A 25,653-nucleotide genomic window follows, 5' to 3' on the forward strand; every position below is an offset into this window, starting at 1 on the left:
GGTTCTCATGATGCTGCAACAGCCTCGGCAAAGAGGAATCCAGAGGCTATGGGTGGCCTCATAGCCCCTAGAAGTGGTTCCATTAGAGTGAATGGGATGGTGGCTTACTGGGAAATGATATATAATGAAATGAAAAGGATGTTTAAAATAGCGTTTGTAAAAAAAGAAAAGCAAACCAGAAGCTTTTCTTTGGGGAATTATAGGAACGGACCTACCTAAACTTTGTAGAAACTTATTTATGTATGCTACTTCAGTGGCAAGAATGTTACTTGCTCAGAAATGGAAAGAAGAAGTCCCAGCAAAGGAAGAACAGAGAAAAAAACTTATGGAATATGCAGAAATGGCGAAACTTATCGGAAGAAGAAGAAATAAAGATAACAAAATTTTTTTATAAAAGAATGGAAATGGTTCGTTGAATATTTACAGATAATCTGTAAACAGATAAAAAAAATTGGCAGATTTTTGTAATAACCTGCAGTTATACTCTTATAAGAGTGTATATATATATATATATATATATAGAGAGAGAGAGAGAGAGAGAGAGAAGATGAATAAATGAGCAAAATAAGTTAATTAGGATATGCAGAAGATGTTAAAAATAAATTTAAGGAACTGCAGAAAGAGAGGGAAAGAAGTCAAGTTTTGAAATGTCAAAATGATTTCAAAATCAGTGAAATGTATGAACCTGAAAAGTATAAATATTTAAAAGAGTGGCTGGGACGGTGTCCCCCCAGCCTCATCCTGCCCTTCAGCTGCCTCCTGCCTGCCTGCCTGCCTGCCTGCCTTCATACTTACAACAATTCCAGGAGATGGTATCTCAGTACCTTCCTCCTTAGTCTCTGTTTTCCCTTGTAGAGCTCAGCAAGGAGGAGGATGGGGACAAAACTAGAAGGAGAAGGCAGGGAGACCACCAGTAAGTGGCGAAGAAGCCAATGGCCAGCAGGGTCTGCTCATTCTAGTTTCATCCCTGTCCTCTTCCTCCCTGGTGAGTTCCACAAGAGGAATGCTGAGATTAAGGAGGAGGAAGAAGCTGACAGCCCATGCCAACCCCCTGGGCTGGTGGTAATTTAGAAGTTAAGCAGGTGAGGGCTGGCAGACTGGCAGATGTGTAGGTTGAGTAGGCTTCATACCTGAGGGAGTGTCTCCACCCCCAGCCCAGACACAGAGGTCCAGCGCCGAGGGCCTTCTGGAGCTTCCCTCCCTGCGAGAAGTGAGGTTGCAGGGAACCACACAGAGGGCCTTCTCGATAGTGGTGCCCACCCTGTGTGACGCCCTCCCATCAGATGTCAAGGAAGTAAACAACTATCTGACTTTCAGAAGACATCTGAAGGCAGCCCTGTTTAGGGAAGTTTTTAATGTTTGATCTTTTATCGTGTTTTTAGTATTCTGTTGGGAGCCACCCAGAGTTTGTATAAATAAATAAATTATTATTATTATTATTATTATTATTATTATTATTATTATTATTATTATTCATTGTAATGACCCAGCGCCCCACTGGTGGAAATTTCACCTGGGACAACTAGAGAGCAGTGAAAAAGCAAGAGCTCATGGGGTTTCAGAATGAAGAGAAACCATCAGATTTGTTTCAGGAAACTGAGCCCTCCTGTATGCAGCTCAGCCGCTAATTGGCGATAAGTATGTAATTAATAGAGCTGCAAGCTTTAATCTGCAGATGAAGCAAGATTAATCAACTAAAGCTTTGTGGATTAATCAGTGGGAGGTAATTTTAATCAGGGAGGGCAAAGTTTAATTGGTGGGTATACGCACACACAAAGTGGAAACCTATACACACTTCCCTGAGAAGATTGCACTCTAAGGCTCATATAACTAATATGCTAGGAATTATTTGAGCAAGTGACAGCCCTAATAATGATAGGCTACATGGGGAATTTATTAATATTTCCAGTGGTTGCTGGTGGCCATTGGGACTGGTAGGGTAAAAGGCAAGAAGCTCAACAATATTTCAAAAAAAATTATCTGAAGAACTTAAAGGTATTTACTTGAAAAACAGGCTGTATAAACGTGCCTCCAGACTGCCAGTATTTTTCAGGTGGGATTCAAATACATACTAAAACTTTAGCTTGGCTCCTTTAAGGTGAATGAAAGGGTATAATAATAATAATAATAATAATAATAATAATAATAATAATAATTGTTAAGTTGTGGGTGAACATATCAGACGACACAGCAATTCTTCAAACAGCTCTTGTTTATTCGCAGGCCAGGACAGAACTGAACTGAAGGGCTCAGTCAGCCTGCTTATATAGAGCTCCAGTACCATGTTACTGTAACAACTTTCTAAAACTATCCAATCACTGAATGTCACTTTCGATCCTTCATTTGCATAACTATCTACAATACCCCCCTGCTGGCCCAGGGTGAGAACTTCAGTACATAACACTAATAATAATAATAATAATAATAATAATAATAATAATAATAATAATATATTATTTATACCCCACCCATCTGGCTGGGTTACGTGGGTGCAACAAATCTACTTTTTAAAAAGAACCAGACTTTGTTGTGGTTTGCAAAGTGAAAAGGAAATGTTTTGAAAAGTGTGGGAAGAAGGAAAGACTAATGGGAAGATGTTCTGCAAGGGAATCAGGATGAATGCAGAACTTGTGGTCATATAACCACCTCATAAACAGATATGACCTGAGTTTCCAAAGCAAGAAGTATTTGAGGTGAAGAGGTCCTCCACCTGCTAATCTGCTCCAGGTCAACCCAACTTACCTCAAGCTTTGCAAACTTGTCTGATTTGCAACAGGCGTTCTCTGCGTTGATCAGCTTGGTGAGGAGAAACTCTCGAAATTCTGAGTTCTGGAGGAGAGAAAATAAAGGAGTAGAGGAACGGCTCAGAAAGAAAGCTGGAAACTCCACGCCCGTTTCATATTCTTTGGATGCAATCTCCAGTGATCATGGCTACAGTTTCCAAATCCTTATTTATTTGTGTTTCTTATTGCATTTATGGGACGCGGGTGGCGCTGTGGGTTAAACCACAGAGCCTAGGACTTGCCGATCAGAAGGTCGGCGGTTCGAATCCCCGTGACGGGGTGAGCTCCCGTTGCTCGGTCCCTGCTCCTGCCCACCTAGCAGTTTGAAAGCACATCAAAGTACAAGTAGATAAATAGGTACCGCTCCGGCGGGAAGGTAAACGGTGTTTCCGTGCACTGCTCTGGTTCACCAAAAGCAGCTTAGTCATGCTGGCCACATGACCCAGAAGCTGTCTGCGGACAAACGACGGCTCCCTCGGCCTATAGAGCGAGATGAGCACGCAACCCCAGAGTCAGTCACGACTGGACCTAATGGTCAGGGTTCCCTTTTATTGCATTTATACCCTGACGTTTCTCCAAAGTGCTCAAAGTGGTGTACATGTTTGCTCCCTCCTTCCATATTAGGCTCACAGCAAATCCTGTGAGGTAGAGGTTAGGCAGAGAGACATTGAGTGCGGCCCAGGGTCACCCAGTCAGCTTCATGGCCAAGCGGGGAATATCTGAACAATGGTCTCGCAGGTCCAACATTCTAATCACTACACCACACTTCCGGAGTCCCAAAGCCAAGGATTCACCGCTGCAGTAATATTATTGGCCCCTGGAGCCAGCCTATGGAATTTTGCTGCCCGAGGCAAAGGACAAGACAGCACACACACCCCATCCCTCATGCAGCAGCACACTAGATTGGCAGTGAATCTTAGAAACATTGCATAGTGTCAGGGCTGGAGTCAAGCACAAAAGACGCAGGGCTCCACTGTCATGAATCTGGCTCTTATTCGAGGAAGCAACGTACAACTCAACAAGCTTTCCCAGCAGGTCTTGCCCCTGTGAAGCAGTTTCCAGGACTGAGGGCCCCTGCCTTCCTCCCTCTCTAAGGCTCCTCTTCTCCCGGATGTTTCCTAAACAGTCTCAAACTGTGTCTGCCCACCTCTGACCTCTGTTCCACCCTCCACATTACTCTGTGGGTTCTTGGAGACCAGGAGAAAGAGCAGAGCTTGTCGCTGCAGGAGAAGGAGACTCCTCAAATTCTTCAGCAGCCTCTAGCCCTGCCCTCCTCTGCTTCAGCCTCGGAGGCTGAACTGCTCTCTGTCACCCGCTCTCCCTGCTCACAAAACCCCGTTGCCTCTTCAGCATCCCACCTCTCCTCCCAATCTTCGCCTTCTGACATCAGTGTCAGAAGCTTAAAGGGGGCGGGGATGTTAAGTCTCTGCCATCTTACAATGGGGGGGGGGAATAGAGATAGATTTTGCCCAGTGTACCCCACCTCCGCCAAGTCACTGAAAATGTCCCCCTACCACTTTCATGGGAAATAAGTAACTGAGAGCAGTCATTCCATCAGACTGCCTCAGTGGGAGACGTAGAAAGCAGAGCTCCTCCCACCAGCTTTACTGGAAGACCAGCTCCACCAGGCACCAGCTGGTCATTATGGGATGCACCAGGTTAAAAACTTGTACCTGAGTTTGATTTCCCCCTTTCTTCTCCGCCTGTCCCTTCCCCTTGTGTGTCATGGGTTGTTGTTGTTTTTTTGGGATTACAAGCCTGCAAGCAGAGACTGTCTTGCTTTAATTGATTTTAAGTAAGCCACTCTGGGAGCCGTTTTGGCTGAAGAGCAGGAAACAAATTCTCTAAATCATCGCCATCAATTGTCCCTGCAGGGAAAACAAGCAGGAGGTCTATTTAGCCCGCAAGCTAGTAAACGTTCCTTACTTTTTGAAATACAGAAGGGTTTGGCAGCGGAGGACCGAACGCAGGGACATCTTCTCGTGCAGTTACAGCCACCTATCCGGGATGAAGCAAAAACACATTTGAAAGCCTATATGGGGGTGGGGGGATAGGAAAGCACAGGGAATAAATGCACAAAGTCGGATAGAGAAAAATTGAGCACCCAGAATGCACAAACAGAAGTACTGCCTTCATCAGAGGCTGGTCCATTGCAACAAATAGGGCACTGCCCCACCAACCTCAGCTGGGGCCTTGAAGTGGAATAAGAGTGCTTTAAATATATATGGAATCATAGAGTTTGAAGGGACCACGAGGGTCATCTAGTCCAACCCCCTGCAATGCAGGGATCTTTTTCCCAGTGTGGGGCTCGAACCCACAACCCTGAGATTAAGAGTCTCATGCTCTACCGACTGAGCTATCCCAGCTGTTTGTGGCTTAAAGGAGTGCTACGAAAATGTAAGAATTAAAATAAGTAGAAATTTTTAAAAAGAGAAAAACAATCAACGTCACAATAACAAATCAGCAGCACAGGGCAATGGAGGAGGAGGTACAATGTCCCGAAACCTGAATAAAGAGGTAAATGAAGCTGAATGGCAGGGGGGAAAGAAAGAAAGTAAGAAGAGGCTACTGGATCAGGCCAATGTCCCATCTAGTCCAGCTTCCTGACCTCACAGTTGTCAGCCAGATGCCCCTATGGGAATCCTGCAAACAGGACATGGGTGCGAGAGAACTCTCCCCTCCTGCTGTTTTCAGTGGTACCTCCGGTTAAGAACTTAATTCGTTCTGGAGGTCCGTTCTTAACCTGAAACTGTTCTTAACCTGAGGTACCACTTTAGCTAATGGGGCCTCCCGCCAGTGGCGTAGCGTGGGGGGTGCAGGGGGTGCCGGCCGCACCGGGCGCAACATCTGGGGGTTAGGGTTAGGGTGCGCAAATCCACGGGTTAGGGGGCGCAAATCCACGGGTTAGGGGGCGCAAATTACTTGCCTTGCCCCGGGTGCTGACAACCCACGCTACACCACTGCCTCCCGCTGCTGCTGCACTGCCACAATGCGATGTCTGTTCTCATCCTGAAGCAAAGTTCTTAACCCAAGGTACTATTTCTGGGTTAGCAGAGTCTGTAACCTGAAGTGTATGTAACCTGAAGCGTCTGTAACCCGAGGTACCACTGTAATGCCTCTGAGAGTGGGGGCACAGCACAGCCATTGTGGCTGGTAGCCATCAATAGCCCTCTCCTGCCTGAATTTGTCCCATCTTCTTTTAAGGCCATCCAATTCGGCCACCATCCCTTCCTCCCATGGGAGTGAGCGCCATAGTTTAGTTAGGCACTTCGTGAAAGTGCCCTTGGTGTTCCACAGAGGGCCATCTTAATCCACCGGGCAAACACAGGGGGCCATAAATAACCCACGGAAGACAGAATTGATCTCTTGCTGACTGCAAATATTAACACGGCCAAAGCTGGGAGCGCAAGGAAGCGAGCGTCCTGCCGGCCACCTGCTCGGCCACCTTTGCTCGGATTGAATCCGCCCGCGCTTCAAGGACAGACACGAGAGACGCACGCAGACTCGGTGCGCTTAATGAATTTTGCTGCAAACTCGCAGATAGGCTAATAGCTTCGCCCTCTGGAGCGGCGGCAACGTGGTGAGCGCCAGCTGCCTCTCAGAGAACAAATAACCGTTTTCGAAGAGGCTTAGCAGGAACTCTTTATCTCTGGCCAAGCAGGTACACTTTACACAAGCTCCCAAAGCAGTTATTTGTCAGATCTAAAAACAGATGCAGAGAGAGAGAGAGAGAGAGAGAGAGAGAGAGAGAGAGAGAGAGAGAGAGAAGAGAAACCACCCAGTCCTCTTACTTTGTAAGATGCACTGTCTGCTTCAGGGTTTTCTGCCTGCACAACAATGTAGGCATGGAGGAAATTCGAGGCAATCATGTCTGGAACAAAGGGAGTGTTTTCTTCTTGAAATATAATTGCCACAATGTCGTTGCCAATGTGTCGCTTTCTCTGAAGCTGAAAAGATTTACAAAAAGAGAAGGGTGTACATGAGGGTCCTTAGGAGTGGATGGAAAGATTTTCAAATGGTGTATCTAGGTCTAGCCCCCCTTTGCAACTCTGTGGAACACTTGTTTTCCTTTCTTGGGTTTCTCCTGTAGAAAACAAGCTTGCTTCGGTCTTCCACGAGACTTGTGCGAAGTTGGCCAATCAGCCCATTGGTACCCTGGTGGAAAGCAATTCTCACCTTTTCTCGAACCCCTGGGGCACTTAATGAAGGCCAAGTCTCTCTCACAGACACAGAGAGAGACACAAGTTCTGCCATGGGGCTTTTAGCACCACTTGATGTTATACCCAAAGAAACAAGGCTCTGTTACCTGCTGCGTGTCTCCCTCAGTGAAAGGGAGTTTGGTAGAGACGTGAAACATAATCTCTCTGTCCCTGAACACCGTGTACACAGACTCCGTGCCTGTCTGGCCGTGAGTGACATCGAGACCACCGCGAAAGCTGGAAAGAAGTAAGAATAAAACAGACCTTTGACACCAAGTACAATAATACTGAAGGGAAGTGGGTGGCGCTGTGGGTTAAACCACAGAGCCTAGGACTTGCTGATCAGAAGGTCAGCAGTTTGAATCCCCGAGACGGGGTGAGTTCCCGTTGCTCGGTCCCTGCTCCTGCCAACCTAGCAGTTCGAAAGCACAAAGTGCAAGTAGATGAATAGGTATCACTCCAGCAGGAAGGTAAATGGTGTTTCCGTGCACTGCTCTGGTTCACCAGAAGCAGCTTAGTCATGCTGGCCACATGTCCCGGAAGCTGTACGCCGGCTCTGTCGGCCAATAAAGCGAGATGAGTGCCGCAACCCCAGAGTTGGTCATGACTGGACCTAATGGTCAGGGGTCCCTTTATCATTTACCTTTTACAATAATACTGATTTCATCAATGAGGGGTGGCAGGGGCAGGGTGTGTGTGTGTTAGTGCAATCTTGCATGCCCGGGTCATTGACAGCTAAAAATGAAGAAATATCTGAGATCCATGACTGCATCTCCTGCTGTCTGGGGGAAGTTGAGAATGGATCCAAATTTGATCCAAGAAAAAGCAGAGTGGGGGCTGGCAACTCTGTCCCTCCCCAATGCCATATCCACAATCCAATCCCTCCTCCCCTCAAAAAACACAACTACTACTAATAGCCTTTAAATGGAAAAGCATAGAGTTAGAGGTCAGGATTCAGGGATTTCCCTGTTTCTTATCTGTTTCCCCATTTTTTTTTTAACCCATGTGAGTTTACTCAGAAATAAACCCCACTGTGTGTTCAGTTGGGCTGATTCCCAAGTAGGTGTGTTTAGGGCGGCAGACAGAAATTGAAGGATGTTAAGGTGGGGTTAAGCCAAATCACCAATTAATTTAAGTGAAGCTTTCCCCTCTAAATTGTCACATTGCCATTGGGTTGACGGTACAGTTACTGCCATCTTGAATCTGTCAGTGAATGAACAGACATGTGTGCGTGTGTAGATGAATCTGGAGCTGAAACATTTTTAAATTAAAATTCAACAATATGTTTCATATAAAATTTGATTGGGCTGGAACAAGGTGCTCCATTGTGTGAGTGTTCATATATGTTGAAAAATAAATTAAAAATCCCCCATATGGCTGCAAAATCTTGTGGAGCAGCAGAGCCCTTGGTTCATGAGTTAGCTTCTCCAAGGAAACAATATGCATAATCTTTTTATACCACACGTATTGTGTAAAATCCAAGGCATCCTTGCAGCCCTGAGCTACAGTTATACGGGCTGTGGCTGGGACCAAAGGTCTGAACAACAGAATAGCAGGCATAACTTGGGGTCTTTAACTACTTGGTTACCAGTTATTTATGCAATTCCCCTCAGCGCTCAATCCCAGAAAACAGAAATACTCATATACATGCAAGCAACTGTTTCTTTCTCCTACCCCTTGAAGTCCTGGAGTGTTATGGTATCTCCGAGCAAGCTCAAGAAATTATTGAAGGCAGAGCTCTCTTCATTGTTGCCGAATAGCTCTTCTTCCTGCGTCTGTAGAGTCAAATGGACCCAGAAAGAAACATGGTGGGAAGGTTCTTTTGTTTTTCAAGCGGGGACTGTAAGGCTAGGCCCAATTCCTCCCTCCTACACAGTTTCCAAAAATATGTTCCCTCTATAATAATAAGGGTGGATTCCCACTGCTTTCTAAAGGGTGGTGGTGAGAAATTTCTCCGACGTTTTCTTTCCTTTTTTGAGTTTTATTTATTTATTAACGTTCTTATGTTAAATCGGTAGACATTATCATATTACATCACAGGGCTTATTATAATATGATTTTTGGCATGTATACAAAGTTTATATACCTAAAGAAAAAAAAACTATTCCAAAATCATATATGTACCAACACTTTGGACTTCCTGTCTATCCTGTTGTATATTCCTTTTTTACAAATGAATGTACTCTTATCATTGTATATTTCTTTACATTTTACCTAATACATTCCTATATCAATATGTACCCTTGGTCTTATTTCTCAACTCAGTCTCTCTCCAATGTCAATCAAAAGCTAGCATAGATAGCGAACCTTTACTGTATTTTTGAACATCTCCGACGTTTTCAGGAGGGACTGTCAACACTGTTTCTTCCCAGACATTGGACATTATTGGATGCAACAAAGGTTCATAGAATTGCAGAGCTGGGAGCAGAGGCGCCAGCTTGCAAGTGTGATTGGGAGGGGTGACATCATGCATGGGACGTTGTGTGTGATGTCACATGTGTGCGACGTCAGGATGTAGGGAAGAACCAGGGTGGAGTCAAATGTGACAGCAGCAAGGCTTTAATAGCCGGTGGCTCTTCCTTCTCCTCCTCCTGTTCGACTGCGTGAGGCTCTTTGACCCTCCTTCCCCTCTACGCCAGGAGAAGGAGGAAAAGGAGCTGGCCATTGAAGCCGCACCGCGATTGGCTGCGTGCTCAGTCTCCTCTGCCCATTATTTTTACGGACGTTTTTAATGTTTGATGCATTACTGTATTTTAATATTTTGTTGGAAGCCGCCCAGAGTGTCTGAGGAAGCCCAGCCAGATGGGCGAGGTATAAATAAATAAATATATTATTATTATTATTATTATTATTATTATTATTATTATTATTATTATTATTATTTAGGACATGGGGTGGGCAGGTCCTTCCCAAAAAATATTGGGCCCCCCAAAAGAGTTTGGCCCACTGGTTGGAAGGAACTCCATCAGAAAGTTCTTCCTAATGTTTAGTTAGAATTTCCTTTCTTATAATTTTAATCGTTCAAGTCCTACCCTCTGGAGCAGCAGAAAACAAGCTTACGCCATCTTCAGATATTAGAAGATGGCTATCCTATCCTCTCTCAGTCTTCTCTTCTCCAGGCTAAACATGCCCAGTTCCCTCAGTCAGTCCCCATAAGGCTTGGTTTCCTGGACCCTTGATCATCTTGGTTGCCTAGAAATCTAAATGCCTAGATCATCTCAGTACCTAGAAATGCAGCACGTTCCTGGAACCCAGAGCAGGTGTGGTACAGCAGATAAAGGAAAGTGGTATCTAATAGGAAGCTTCTTGGTTTAAATCTTATCACTCCTATAGACATGCCTGTTGGCAAGCATGCCTCTCTTTCTCAGCCTCTAGCCTGCAGGAGGGGGATATTCATAGCGAAGTACCTTCCAGGGTTCTTATTTGTTCATTTGTATTCTGCCCTTCTCCCAGTGCAGGACCTGAAGGCAGCTTACAGCACAAACTAAAACAGATGCAACTATTACACAGCTTAGCTGTGTAGAACTCAGTTGGTTAGAGTGTGGCACTGACAACACCAAGGTTGCAGGTTTGATCCCCGTATGGGACAGCTGCATATTCCTGCATTGCAAGGGGTTGCACCAGATCAGTATTTCCCAGACTTGCATCTCCAGCTGTTTTTGGACTACAGTTCCCATGATCCCTGACTAGCTAGGGATGATGGGAATTGTAGTCCAAAAACAGCTGGAGACCCAAGTTTGGAAAATACTAGGCCCCTCCAACTCTACAGTTCCATAATTCTATGAAAACATACACAATAAACATGTATTAAAAAATAATAATAGATATCCCTATTAGAAACAGCTCTGAAAACACTTAAAAACAACCCCCCTATAAGCATAGGAAACATTTAATTCCCTTCCCACCCCCCAACTACATGCCTTATTTCATTTTATTTTATAATATATCTTTATTAATTTTAAATTAATGCATTTATGAAAAACAGACGTACATACAAGTAATTTCGGCCTTATTTTAAAGCCAGAAATTTATCAGCTGGGAACTTACAGCTCTGAACATTCAAAAATGGCATCTTATGAATGCAAATGTCACCATCATTCCTTGAACCAGAATAAAACGACTGCTGGCACAGCAGCATTGTCACTCACCTGCCTAAGCTTCTGGTAAATCACCCCAAATTTGAACGTGTTGTTGACCTCGTGCTCATCATAGGAGACGATCATCTGAGATGCCTGAAATAGGAGACAGGTCGTTATTTAATTATGTATATATGAAAACCAATAAATATATGACATTCAGTTCCCAAACAGAACCATCAGAAGTACTTGAGGGAGCGTCGATTTCATAGCGGCTACAAGATAGGTAGATATAAATGGCACAGCTTGGTGCATGCTTTGCCTGCAGAATGTCCCGGGTTTGCTTTCCAATAAAGTAAAGGTACGTAAAGGGACCCCTGACCATTAGGTCCAGTCGTGGCTGACTCTGGGGTTGCAGCGCTCATCTCGCTTTATTGGCCGAGGGAGCCGGCATACAGCTTCCGGGTCATGTGGCCAGCATGACTAAGCCACTTCTGGCAAACCAGAGCAGCGCACGGAAGCGCCATTTACCTTCCCACCAGAGCGGTACCTATTTATCTACTTGCACTTTGTGCTTTCGAACTGCTAGGTTGGCAGGAGCAGGGACTGAGCAACGGGAGCTCACCCCGTCACGGGGATTTGAACCGCTGACCTTCTGATCGGCAAGCCCTAGGCTCTGTGGTTTAACCCACAGCGCCACCCGCGTCCCTTGATTTCCGATATCTGCTATGAAAACAGGGCTTTGAAGCCTGCAGTGCTACAGAAGTTAAGAACGTAAGATCTAACCAATGGTCCATCTAGTAGTCCAACATCCTGCTTTGTCAGTACGCTTTGGGAAACCAGCAAGCAGGACCTGAGTGCGAGAGCATGCTTCTCTCCTATCATTTCCAGCAACTGGTATTCAGAAGCATTGCTGCCTCCAGATGTGGAGGCAGAGGATAGCCATCGTGGCTAATAGGCATCTACAGCCCGCCACTCCATAAATTTGTTCAATTCTCTTTACATCATTGTCTCCTGTGGGAGTGAGTTCCGCAGTTTAACTGGGCACCGAGTACTTTCTTTGGTCTGTCCTGAACCCTCCAACCTTCTCTTTCCCCCGTCTAACCAGCTCTGTCGACCATTCCTCATATGGTGTGGCTTTCAGGCACACTCCCATCCTGGCTGCCCTTCTGGGTCCAGGGCGGCTGCCTACCAGCTCCATCTGGCACACAGGCTGAGACCCTACCTGCCCTTGGACTGTCTCACCAGAGTGGTGCATGCTCTGGTTATCTCCCGCTTGGACTACTGCAATGCGCTCTACGTGGGGCTACCTTTGAAGGTGACCCGGAAACTGCAACTAATCCAGAACGCGGCAGCTAGACCGGTGACTGGGAGTGGCCGCCGAGACCATATAACACCAGTCCTGAGAGATCTGCATTGGCTCCCAGTACGTTTCCGAGCACAATTCAAAGTGCTGGTGCTGACCTTTAAAGCCCTAAACGGCCTTGGTCCAGTATACAGTGGTACCTCTGTATACAGGTTAAGTACTTAATTCGTTCCGGAGGTCCGTTCTTAACCTGAAACTGCTCTTAACCTGAAGCACCACTTTAGCTAATGGGGCCTCCTGCTGCTGCTGCCCCGCCGGAGCACGATTTCTGTTCTCATCCTGAAGCAAAGTTTTTAACCCGAGGTACTATTTCAGGGTTAGTGGAGTCTGTAACCTGAAGCGTATGTAACCAGAGGTACCACTGTATCTGAAGGAGCGTCTCCACCTCCATCATTCTACCTGGACACTGAGGTCCAGCACCGAGAGCCTTTGGTGGTTCCCTCAACTGCGAGAAGTGAGGTTACAGGGAACCAGACAGAGGGCCTTCTCGATAGTGGCGCCCTCCCTGTGGAACACCCTCCCATCAGATGTCAAGGAAATAAGCAGCCATATTCTATTTTTAAAAGACATCTGAAGGCAGCCCTATTTAGGGAAGTTTTTAATATTTAATGCTGTATTGTTTTTAACACTCAATTGGGAGCTGCCCAGAGTGGCTGGGGAAACAGCCAGATGGGCGGGGTATAAATAAATTATTATTATTATTATTATTATTATTATTATTATTATTATTATTATTCCTTGGGAGAGATCAGAAGCCATAGGAACAGCCAGAAACTATTTTTGATTTGTGTGAAGGGGCCAGCTTTACCTGCCCCATGCCAAAGGCTTGCTTTGACTCTTGTGTCCTTCTGAAAAAATCCAACAGCCTTTTTGAAGCACCTGCACTGAGTCAAAATACGCCTTTGCATTTCAGCTTTGTTCCCTCCCCCATCCGAAGGATCCCTTGGGCTCCCTTCTGAGCAACAATCTCCAACCTGCTGAGAGTTTATTTGGTTCAAATTCTCCCCCTCTTGTTTTGAAATTGAGGTCAGAAAACAAGCTGGAAAATGAAATGCAACCCTACTTGTGTATAATTGCAAAGCTTATTCGAGGGCCCATGGGATGCAAACTCAACTGCTGCCCCCCCCCCATGACAATTCTGAAGTGCACACTGCAAATTGTTGAAACATAATAAAGAGGTGTTATATAAAAAAGAATCCGATGTTGTTTTTGAGGAGGCAAGAACATGGTATCAGAATTAAGAAAACTACTCGGTCTTCCACTCTGTTTTGATAACCCCACTAACAACTCCATCGCTAAATTAAAATTTGTTGATGTGCAGTGTTGTGTGGGCGGAAGAATAACGTCATGGGATAGAATCGTACGGTGGTATTCAACCAATGTGTCCCACCAGAAGAAGGATTTCAGCTTGTGCAATAGGACCATGCCCTCCCCAGATCTGTTCCAGAGAGTTGGCAAAACCCCTAGACCAGGTTAATTGGGGGGGGGGGCAGAGGGCAGAAATATTCTGTTCCACAAGCTGAAATCCCAGCCCCCAACTAACATTCCAATTAAGGAGAAGTCCACCACTTTCCATGAGAGGTTTTTAAGCAAAGACTGGAAAGGACACCAGACTGGGTGAGACAAAAACTCTGTCTCTGAAGTGTGCAAGAAAGGAATGGCAGCAAGAGACTGGCTGCATAGCTGTATGTCCTCCGCCGCTGGTACTTTGAGGTAGAGTGCCTCTGAACATGGAGGTTTTACTCCTAACCATCAAGGTTAAGAGCAGGGGTGGGGAACCTCCCATCAGCTGACCAAACATGGCACACCAAAGGGGTTCAATTTGGCCCACAAGAACATCTTCCTCAAACCACCCACCCATTTCTGATGTCAGGGTGAAATTCAGGTTGCGTGCATCTGTTCCCAGAAGGAGGGACACACAGCCAAAGCAGCAGGATTAAAGAGATGAGTGTGTGTGGAGGGAGTAAATTCTGGTCATTCTGGCTTCACACACCTGTTTTCAGCAGGGAACAAAGATGCGCTCCCAAAGAAGCAGAATTTAAACTCCACTCATCAGTTGATGAATAGGGGTTAAATCCTGCTCAGTTTGTCAGGATTCCATGCAAGCCTCTTCCTAGTTCAGGAACGGGTGTGCGTAGAGACCTCTGTAAAAATGAAAGTGGGGACTTCATTTTAGCAACACCTTCTAAGGTGCTTTGAAGTCTCAACTTTGGGACTTCAAAGCACCTTGCACTTGACACCATTGTAATGGCAGACAATTGACAGGATTGCAACCTCTCTCACCTGTCAGATTTTGTCTTCAAAGCCAATCTTGATCAGAATCTGTTCCATGGAGCCAAAAAGATCTCCACCCCCACCCCCACTCATGGTTAAAAGCAACAGAGCCCTGGAGGATCACTCTAGTCCAGTCTAGTTTCTCACAATTTGCTCTCTTGAAATGGCCAAAGTGCTCCCTTAGCATATAACTTCCCTGCCTATTAATGGGGAGCAAATGTGAACCCCACTGAGATGCGTTGTTGGACTCCAACTCCCATCTGCCCCAGCCATCAAGGAGGCTGAGAGTTGTAGTCTAGCAACATTTAGAAGACCGCAGGCTCCCTATCCCTAGCTACAAGGAGTCTCCTCTTCCAATCTGAAGGATCGTGGAAACCTATGATCAGGAAGACCGCACATTTCTGAACTCCCATTTTCACATGCACACAAGCACTGAGCACACCAGTTCTGAAATAGGCCCTCTCGAGTCCTTGCTTGGCACATCCTTCATCTCACCTTGGGGTAGAGCACAGGGTTAAACTTCAGTCCGGTCACATCATCGCAGAAAGCCTGCCCAGACAGGGAAGAGAAGTGATTGTCAGCAAAGGCCACCAATGAGTAAATGTTTCTTTCAGATAGTTGAAGGCAACTTGAAAGAGGCATTGGGTTTTGCATTGTTTTGAAGGGGAGGAAGAGTGCATTGGCTAGGGGTCTCCAACATGGTGCCCTTCTGGTGAGAAGTGAGGTTACAGGGAACCAGGCGGAAGGCCCTCTTGGTAGATATGCCCTCCCTGTGAAATGCCCTCCCATCAGGGATCAAAGTGAGAAACATTTCAAAGAGGCAAATAATTATACAACTTCCCAGTTGAATCCTGACAAGTCAGAAGTACTGTTTTGGGGGGACAGGAGGTGGGCAGGTGTGGGGGACGCCCTGGTCCTGAATGGGGTAACTGTGCCCCTGAAAGGACCAGGTGCGCAGCCTGGGAGTCATTTTGGACTCACAGCTGTCCATGGAGGTGCAGGTTAATTCTGTGTCCAGGGCGGCTGTTTATCAGCTCCATCTGTATGCAGGCTGAGACCCTACCTGCCCGCAGATTGTCTCACCATAGTGGTGCATGCTCTAGTTATCTCTCACTTGGACTACTGCAATGCGCTCTATGTGGGGCTACTTTTGAAGGTGACCCGGAAACTGCAATTAATCCAGAATGCGGCACCTAGACTGGTGACTGGGAGCGGCCGCCGAGACCACATAACACCGGTCTTGAAAGACCTACATTGGCTCCCAGTACGTTTCCGGGCACAATTCAAAGCGTTGGTGCTGACCTTTAAAGCCCTAAACGGCCTTGGCCCAGTATAACTGAAGGAGCGTCTCCACCCCCATCCTTCAGCCCGGACACTGAGATCCAGCACTGAGGGCCTTCTGGCAGTTCCCTCATTGTGAGAAGTGAGGTTACAGGGAACCAGACAGAGGGCCTTCTCGGTAGTGGCGCCCGCCCTGTAGAATGCCCTCCCATCAGATGTCTAGGAAATAAGCAGCTATCCTATTTTTAAAAGACATCTGAAGGCAACCCTGTTTAGGGAAGTTTTTAATATTTAATGCTGTATTGTTTTTAACACTTGATTGGGAGCTGCCCAGAGTGGCTGGGGAAACTCAACCAGATGGGTGGGGTATAAATTATAAATTATAAAATATTGTTATTATTATTGACGTCTGAAGATAGCACTATATTGGGAATTTGATGTTTTGTTTTGTTCTTTTTTGTTTTGTTTTGTTTTGTTTTGTTTCTGTAGGAAGCTACCCAGAGTGTCTGGGGCAAGCCAGTCAGATGGTCAGGGTGCCAGTAATAATCACCACCACCCTCAATATCATTTCAAAGCAACCCACCTTTGCAATCTGTGGGATGCTTGGTAGTTTGCTAAGTCCAGCTAAGGGGATTCTTTCATGCAGCGTTTTTGCTTTGGACCTATGGAAAGCAAAGAGAGAGGGAGAAAGGGAGTAAGTCGGAAATAAGCTGCGATGGTGTACAGATGCCTCTGGGCTTAAAACAGTAACACACATACACAATATCTGCAAAATTCACAATGCAAAACTATACCAGATGTCTGGAAATGAAACCTCACTGAACATTTGGGCAGGGGGAGGGGACGGTTGGCATTGAACGTTACAGTTGTTTAGTCTCCTGATCTTTTTAAAAATTCATGGGTTTGCCTAGGAAATAAGAGGATAAGTCAAATAGGAGCTTGTTTTCCTTGGTTTTGAGAAGGAACGGTGCTAAATATGATTGATACTTTCCAATATCCTTGCAGGGATTTTTATTTTATTTTATTTTACATCTGGTTTCCTAGGGGCTGGCTGCAGATCAAGCAAAATGACGTTCATTACCAAAGTAATCTTGAAAGAACAGACTCAAAATTCAAAGTGTGTGGCTGCGGCGGGGGAGGGAGATCTATAGCAGCATGGGTTCTTAGCCTGGCTTTCTGGGTTATCACCATTTCCTTCCTCTCACACAGCAAAGGTTCCCAACTCAAGAGGAGATTGACCACGCAATCTTGGTGCTGGAGGAAACCAAGGATCTTTAGGAGCCAATTCCTCGGGTCTGTGGGGGCTTCGGCCACCACACTAAAACATTTGAGGGAGCTAAAATGATCCTCTTCTTCCTCAGTCCATCAGTCCACAAACTAGAGGTTATGCTCCTTTAGAGAACTCAAATGAGTGAGCAGCCCTTTGCAATATTAGCAGTTGGCGATTAGGACTGGAGGAGCCTGCACCACCAATGAGAAAGGGCCTTATCAGTTGCACTTCATCAAGAATACAAAAATCTGTAATTGTGCCCCTTTCTGTTCCTTGACATGAGATTCCTGGGTTGCATTTAGGGTTGCCTCTTCTAGTATAGAAAAGGCAGTGGGGGGGGGGGCAGACATGGCCACAAAAATGAATAAAAATGTAAAAAGAGGCACGTTGGATCAAGCTGGGACCCTACAGAGCCCAGCCTCCAGCCAGAATATTCACAGGCCAGGATGAAGGGGTGGGGATTTGATTCATTTTCAGCTTAAAGGAAAACCTATCTGTTTTGAACTTTCTGAAACAAGGTGTGAACCAAAATGCGAATTTTGCAGCGGAGTTCTCCAAACAAAATAGAGTGCACAAAAACGCACACACAAATGTTAATGTGCGCATAACAATGTACATATTAGTGAAGATAACATACTAAAAGGCATTATATTAGGGGAAATTGCTTTGTGTATAGTTGAAGAAATTCTCACTGATGAATTTTCATGAGGATTTTTTTTATATACATAAAATGCAAGTGGATGTGAAAATGTGGAGGACTGAATTTAAGACTGGAAGCATAAAAAATAAAACACCCGAGAGAGTGAAATGGGTAGATTTGCCCACTCTTAGCTTACAAGTTTCCATTCTGAGGTTGCAGAACCAGAATTGTACAAATACTTGGGCAATAGGCAGTTCCACAACACACAAAGCTTTGCTCATTTTCCGCAGGGAAATCTGCCCTGGAACTAAGACTATAGAAGGTATGGGAAGAACAAGTAGGACCTGCAGCAAAATGACACAGTGCAGAGCGATGCTCTTCAGTGTTCCAGCCAGCCTCTTATACATTACATCCCCTCCAACCCCCCAAAAATGTTGGCTCCCGGTCAGCAGTCCTAAGCCACTGAGCATGCTCACTGCTCACTGGGCTGTTTGGGGAGGAAGGATATGCCCTTAATTTATCCCCTAACATTAGTATTGGGACGCGGGTGGCGCTGTGGGTAAAACCTCAGTGCCTAGGACTTGCCGATCGTATAGTCAGTGGTTCGAATCCCCGCGGCGGGGTGAGCTCCCGTCTTTCGGCCCCAGCTCCTGCCCACCTAGCAGTTCAAAAGCACCCCTAAGTGCAGTAGATAAATAGGTACCGCTTTATAGCGGGAAGGTAAACGGCGTTTCCGTGTGCTGCGCTGGTGCTGGCTCGCCAGAGCAGCTTCATCACGCTGGCCACGTGACCCGGAAGTGTCTGCAGACAGCGCTGGCTCCCGGCCTCTTAAGTGAGATGAGCGCATAACCCTAGAGTCAGACACGACTGGCCCGTACAGGCAGGGGTACCTTTACCTTTACCTTTAACATTAGTATTAGTATGCAGGATGATATAGAACAATGGGATCATTCAGACTTCCATTTGCTCCACTGCTTTCTTTGGAAAAAACGCACTCTTAGATTGGAGCAAACATCAGCTGGGTTTTCCATGGAATTCATGTTTTCTCCGATTCAGCAGTAAAGGTAAAGGTAAAGGAACCCTGGACGGTTAAGTCCAGTCAAAGGCAACTATGGGGTTGTGGTGCTTGTCTCACTTTCAGACCGAGGGAGCCGGCGTTTGTCCAAAGACAGCTTTCCGGGTCATGTGGCCAGTAGGGCTAAACCACTTCTGGCGCAATGGAATACTGTGATGGAAGCCAAAGCACACAGAGACATTGTTTACCCTCTCACCACAGCGGTACCTATTTATCTAATTGCACTGGTGTGCTTTCGAACTGCTATGTTGGCAGGAGCTGGGACTCGGGAACGGGAGCTCACCCCATCGTGGGGATTCGAACCGCCAACATTCTGATCAGCAAGCCCAAGAGGCTCAGTGGTCTAGACCACAACGCCACTAAAGACATGGGACAAGTAGAAGTGTGTAAGAGCCCGATGTTGAATTAACGAAAGGAACAGGGATGTATGTTTGCCATTAGCATATGAGATGTAGCAGAAATGACTCAAGGAGTTCATGAAACAAAATTTTGGAAATTGGTTTGCTTGAGACACTGACCGCTTTTCCGCTTACTGTACCTGAGTATAATTCTTAGGTATTCAATTCCGTCTGCCTCTTCGCATTTAATAGAAAGGATCAAATTTCCCAGGCTGCTAGCTGTGCAGTAAAAATTTAAATGATCCTAAAAATAGAAGGGAAGTGTTAACAGTGTGAGGAAGAAGCCCAGGGGAAAGCAAGGGTTTTGATCTCACCCCGACTGTTCCCTCAGTGTTGGGTCTTGACGCCTAGAAGGAATCACGGCTGACTCATTGCTATCTTAAGAACATCTCACAAACTTGCCATCCTCTGGGAAACCAAAAAGCAATTATTTACACTTCACTCGTAGGTCTCAATATTTGATCCATGCCACTTGCCACTATAAGCTACAGGAGCTATATCAACAACTCTGAGGCTAGTGTAATAGATGACCAGCACTCATGCAAAATTGTGATGGGGGAAAATCAACACTCAGAACATACCTCCATTTCCCCTCTCCCTGTATTGCACTTCCAAAGAGGTCACAAAGGGTGGGAAACCTCAGGCCTGCCAAGCCCTCTCTAACTGGCCCTCTGGACATCTCTCACTGGTCCTTCTTCACACCCACAATGTGTTTCCCTGGCTGGAATGTGTCCTTGAGCTCCAAAATTGCCTTTTCCTCGCATGGATGGAGAACAGAGATGTGTCTGTGAGCGCGTGCAGTACCTAGCCTACCGTACGCTACCCTACTGTGCAATTGGACAATGAGTGCAAAATCTGCATTCTTTGCTCCACCCACTTTTCCCACTGGCCCCACCCACCACTGGCAGCAGGTGAAGATTGCACTGAAGGGGATATAGTCCTTGGGCTGCAAAAGGTACTACCCCACCCCACCCCACTCGAATACATGGACCCTCCTTCAAATGCCCTCCTCCTCCTCCATCATATGCATTTTGCTGGCTGTTCATGGCCATCACAAGCCAAAGGGTGGTCATTGTTAATTAATTAACAGCTAACGATTCAACTTCAATCCATTATTATTACCAAACTCATTCATGATCAATACGCATCAGTAGACTTATTAGTGATTTCTCTCTTTCTTTAAAAACCTCTGGCGGCCCAAGGGCTCTTAAGGCCACGCTCACAATTCCCCACTGACCTTTCCCAAGAAGTGTTTCCTGTATGCTCTGGCTTCTCCTTTGCACTCCAGCTTGTAGCCATAAGCACTGGGGCTCAGCTGCTCCTCGTCCTCTTCACAGATGCTGCTCTCCGATGAGGTGGGTGTGCTGACGTTCTCGGGGTCTTCGATCCAGTAGCCCCCAAACTGCGGCAGGATGATGACAGGATAAGGGCCGCCTTTTTCTACAATCTGGGGGAAAGATTAAGCAGGCTTCAGAGGCAGAGCTGACCACATCAAGCCCCGATGATTGACAACTTTGGAGGATTAGAGAAGAGGATTAGACAAATTCATGGAGGCTAATGCTCTCAACAGCTACTAGCCATGATGGCTAAGTTCTGCCTCCACTGCAGAGGCATGTTGGCATTCATCTGTCTCGAGAGTCAATGGAGGGAAGGGCAAACCACTGGAGAATCACAGCACCTGCTGTTGCTGCAGAGAACCAGTAACTTGTAACGGCTGCCTCCCATGTTGCTTTTGCTGCATTAACAGCAACAACAGTGATCTCTCTGGGGCGCAAGCCTGGGCAGAGTGTATGGAGGTCCTGGGCTGCCCAGATGACAAGGACACCCGCCCCCTGCTGCCCAGCTCAGCCTCGCTGATGTGATCCAAAGGAAAGCAGAGCAATACGTTTGGCACCAGCTTGGCGACCAGGTGCCATCCAACCAACTTAGAAAGTCCACTCTGGGTTTGTGTAGGATTTGCTCCTTAGCCTTTTCTTCTCCCTGCAAGATATCCTGCAAGGCAACAGAGGTTTAGGAGCAGTTTTCCTTCCCTTAGATTGGATACCCAGTATGTTTCCGAGCACAATTCAAAGTGTTGGTGCTGACCTTTAAAGCCCTAAATAGCCTTGGCCCTGTGTACCTGAAGGAGCATCTCCACCTCCATCGTTCAGCCCGGACACTGAGGTCCAGCTCCGAGGGCCTTCTGGTGGTTCCCTCCCTGCTAGAAGTGAGGTTACAGGGAACCAGGCAGAGGGCCTTCTCGGTAGTGGCGCCCGCCCTGTGGAATGCCCTCCCATCAGATGTCAACAAAATAAACAACTACCAGGCTTTTAGAAAACATCTGAAGGCAGTCCTGTTTAGGGAAGCTGTTAATGTTTGATATTCTATCGTGTTTTTAATTTTATCATGTTTTTAATATTCTATTGGGAGCCGCCCAGAGTGGCTGGGGAAACCCAGCCAGGTGGGCAGGATATAAATAATAAATTATTATTATAATATTATTATTTTTATACCATCCCAGGTTGACAAACCCCACCTGCCCCTGATGTACCTCTGCAGCACATGCAGAAACCACCTTTGTGGTCACTGGACCTAACGTTGGTCTCATCCACTCAATCTGCCTGTCTTTCCATGCAGGGGAAGTCCCTAACTCAGTGAGTTGCAGAGGTGTGTGGATTGCTGACTCTTTGTAGAGCAATTGCACTAGCATTGGCCCACACTGAATTTCCCTGATGAAGCATGGTCAGCCAAGGCAATGCTTGTGAACCCCCACTCCATAGAATCATAGAACTGTGACCCAAAGGGCCTTCTAGTCCAAACCCCTGCAATTCAGGAATCACAATTGGCCTTGTATAGTGAGTACGTGTGCAAGACGCACATTAGCACAGAAACATGCATGAACTAGCAGGTCTGGCGATACTCACTTCATCAATGCTGGGATACGGGATGTAGTCCTCCTGAAAAACATCCAAAGGAAAGGCTGCCATTAATTCCAACACAATTTGCAATGGGAGAAATATTTGGGCATGAGATATCGACAACGGTTCATGCGTGGCACAAAGAAATTGGAAAGAGACAAGTTTTTCCTCTCCCTCTTTCAGAACACTAGACTTCATGATCATCCGATGAAGCTGAACGTTGGAGGACAGAGAAAAGTAAGTCCTTATTTCTTGGGTTCCATGATCACTGCAGATGGTGACAGTAGTCACGAAATTAAAAGACGTCTGCTTCTTGGGAGAAAAGCAATGACAAACCTAGACAGCATCTTAAAAAGCAGAGACATCACCTTGCCGACAAAGGTCCGTATTGTTAAAGCTGTGGTTTTCCCAGTAGTGATGTATGGAAGTGAGAGCTGGGCCACAAAGAAGGCTGATCGCCGAAGAATTGATGCTTTTGAATTATGGTGCTGGAGGAGACTCTTGAGAGTCCCATGGACTGCAAAAAGATCAAACCTATCCATTCTTAAGGAAATCAGCCCTGAGTGCTCACTGGAAGGACAGATCGTGAAGCTGAGGCTCCAGTACTTGGGCCACCTCATGAGAAGAGAAGACTCCCTGGAAAAGACCCTGACACTGGGAAAGATTGAAGGCACAAGGAGAAGGGGACGACAGAGGATGAGATGGTTGGACAGTGTTCTTGAAGCTACCAACATGAGTTTGACCAAACTGAGGGAGGCAGTGGAAGACAGGAGTGCCTGGCGTGCTCTGGTACATGGGGTCATGAAGAGTCGGACACGACTAAACAACTAAACAAAAACAACAATTCAGGCAAAGCACAAAGTATGGAATTTGCTCCCACAAGAGGCAGTGATGGCCACCAACATGGGTGGCTTTTATAAGAGGATTACTCAAATGCATAGGACAATAAGATGATAATGGTTGTGTCCTATCTCCATGGTCAAAGACTTCTGAACATCAGTTGCTGGGGATCACAAGCTGTAGAGAACTAACACTCTCATGTTTTGCTTGCCAGCTTCCCATAATAGGCATCTGGTTGGCTGCTGTGAGAAATAGATGCTAGACTAGATGGGCCACTGGCAAAATCCAGCAGGCTCTTCTTACATTCTTAAAGGTGTTTGTGGGGGGGGGTGTATTTTGAAGGACTGGTCATAAATTCATCCAGGGTCCTTTTCTTTGAAAATCTTCCTGGCGGCTGAATGCGAGCAAGAACTATTGAATCCATGTTGTTTATCAGCGTGAGCTCTCCAGCATCATATTTCTTACAGGCTCAGCACAGGAAGAGGGCGGGTGAAAAACAGGATTAAGGGCTCTCCCTCCCCATAGGGTTGATCCCTGCATTTTTAATCAGAGCCTCGGTTTTCAATAATACTCAAATCCTTCTGCCTGTGCCATCACTTTTGTTCTGACTTTGAGCATCTGGATTACTGAGGAAAAAACTAATGGATGGCTGAGTTCCTTACAAAAGATCACCGGTGCTCCTTGACGGCAATAAGTCTCTCTCACACACACACAGGTGACACACTTTGGCTACTGATATGAACATAGACATACAGGCAGAGACATATTTTGCTGTAAGCTTGCAGTTGGACTCTGTCAAATGCAGAAGGAACAAGATATTCAGGCATTGCTCAGACTGAGAAACCAAGCCTGGAACAGCAGTTAGCCTGTCATTTGTTTACGTATATACTCCTGTGGTTTAAACCACAGAGCCTAGGAATTGCTGATCAGAAGGTCAGTGGTTCTAATCCCCACAACGGGGTGAGCTCCTGTTGTTCGGTCCCAGCTCCTGCCAACCTAGCAGTTCGAAAGCATGTCAAAGTGCAAGTAGATAAATAGGTACCGCTCCGGCGGGAAGGTAAACGGCGTTTCCTTGTGCTGCTCTGGTTCGCCAGAAGCGGTTTAGTCATGCTGGCCACATGACCTGGAAGCTGTACACCAGCTCCCTCGGCCAATAAAGTGAGATGAGCGCCGCAACCCCCAAGTCGGCCACGACTGGACCTAATGGTCAGGGGTCCCTTTACCTTTACCTTTATACTCCTTACATGCCAGAAAGGTTACAAGCCTGACACAACTTATAAAATCCATTCATTAATAAAATGCACCATAAAACAATTGAATCAAATCATTAAAACCACACATATTTAAATGTTCAGTAAAACAATCCTATTTTTTTAAATAAACAAAATAAAACCAACTAACAAGGCAGTTAAAAGAGCAATTAAAAGTTGGATCAAGGTGCTCACCCTAAACAGGGGTGTCTTCAAGAGTTGGCGGAATGCCAATACTGATTGGGGATGCTCATATTTAAGCCAGAAGGACTTTCTGCACTACTGGTACCACAAGGGAACAAAGCTGCGTCATCTCAAATCAATGCACATCAAGCCATGGCAAAACTAGCTTGGTTCTGCTTGCTGATCTTAATGTGTTTACTGGACAGTGGAGGGGAAGTTAGCTTTTCAGGTGATTTGGCCCAGAGTGGTTTAGGGTTTTATATGTAAGTAGCAGGACCTTAAAACTGGCTCAGTGTGTAACAGGCAGCCAGTGAAGATCCCTTATATGCCCAGTAAGGAGGACCACTCACACCCTGTGCATGGTACATGTGCCATAGAGCCAGCCAGCCCCTAATTGGTTCCTTGGGTCACCTGGTCTGGTTGGGGCAATGAGCCCAATACTCTCTCTCAACAGCTACATGGCTGGTGCTGCTGCACATCGAAAAGATCAGGCCAATTAAGTCATCCAGCCTGAAAGCTGGGAGTAAAGACAAGCAAGTCCCTGCCACCACAACCCCAAGTTTAAGCCCCCTGGCACCATTTACATGAACACTTGTTCTGATCCAACAGGTCTCTTAAGCTCTTAGGGAGCTGAGAGTTTCTAGCTGGGATTACATGGACTAGTCAGACCTCTTGAATGCTGTGGGAGTTTTTGCTTTTGGAAAGCGAGTGTGCAGTTGGTTTTTCTGTTTCCTATTTGTAAATAAACTATATAGCCAGAAAAAAGCAAAATAAGAGCTATTGCTTATATTAAAGTTTATGTAACTGAATGTTATCAAATTTACATTTGAATCAATATAGATTTCTTTTAAAATGCAGTACGATAGCTATTATAAATTATACAACATTATAAAATGAATTTGGTCTCCAGTGATTATTCGGCTCAAGGAAACTGTTTGTGTCTACTGCTCAGAAGTAAGTCTCAGTGAATAAACATGAGGCTTCTTCCTAGGTGTGAATAGCAGGGGTGAGGAACCTCTGGCCCATGGGTTTAATCAGACCCAGCGCAGATACAATTTTGGCCCCTGGTGCTGTTTCCCCAGAAGCACGCCCACCTGCCACACTTTGGATGCCATATTTGG

At 46.0% G+C, this 25,653-nt stretch overlaps 1 protein-coding gene across 13 annotated transcripts in view; it reads right to left on the bottom strand.

Annotated features, from left to right (window-relative positions):
* RAP1GAP2 (RAP1 GTPase activating protein 2) overlaps window positions 1-25,653 on the bottom strand; it is a 201,174-nt gene that overhangs the window by 17,750 nt on the left and 157,771 nt on the right. For all 13 annotated transcript variants that reach the window (XM_081172968.1, XM_081172976.1, XM_081172974.1 and 10 more), the window contains 11 exons: window positions 22,266-22,298; window positions 20,600-20,809; window positions 19,503-19,606; window positions 16,563-16,641; window positions 15,194-15,247; window positions 11,131-11,214; window positions 8,657-8,757; window positions 7,090-7,219; window positions 6,575-6,730; window positions 4,710-4,781; window positions 2,743-2,829 (listed from right to left, as the gene is read on the bottom strand). In XM_081172968.1, the coding sequence (XP_081029094.1) occupies window positions 2,743-2,829; window positions 4,710-4,781; window positions 6,575-6,730; window positions 7,090-7,219; window positions 8,657-8,757; window positions 11,131-11,214; window positions 15,194-15,247; window positions 16,563-16,641; window positions 19,503-19,606; window positions 20,600-20,809; window positions 22,266-22,298 (1,110 nt within the window). The remainder of the gene's footprint in view (window positions 1-2,742; window positions 2,830-4,709; window positions 4,782-6,574; window positions 6,731-7,089; window positions 7,220-8,656; window positions 8,758-11,130; window positions 11,215-15,193; window positions 15,248-16,562; window positions 16,642-19,502; window positions 19,607-20,599; window positions 20,810-22,265; window positions 22,299-25,653) is intronic.

Source organism: Podarcis bocagei (assembly GCF_964188305.1).
Source record: "Podarcis bocagei genome assembly, chromosome: 15".
Lineage (NCBI taxonomy): Eukaryota > Metazoa > Chordata > Lepidosauria > Squamata > Lacertidae > Podarcis > Podarcis bocagei.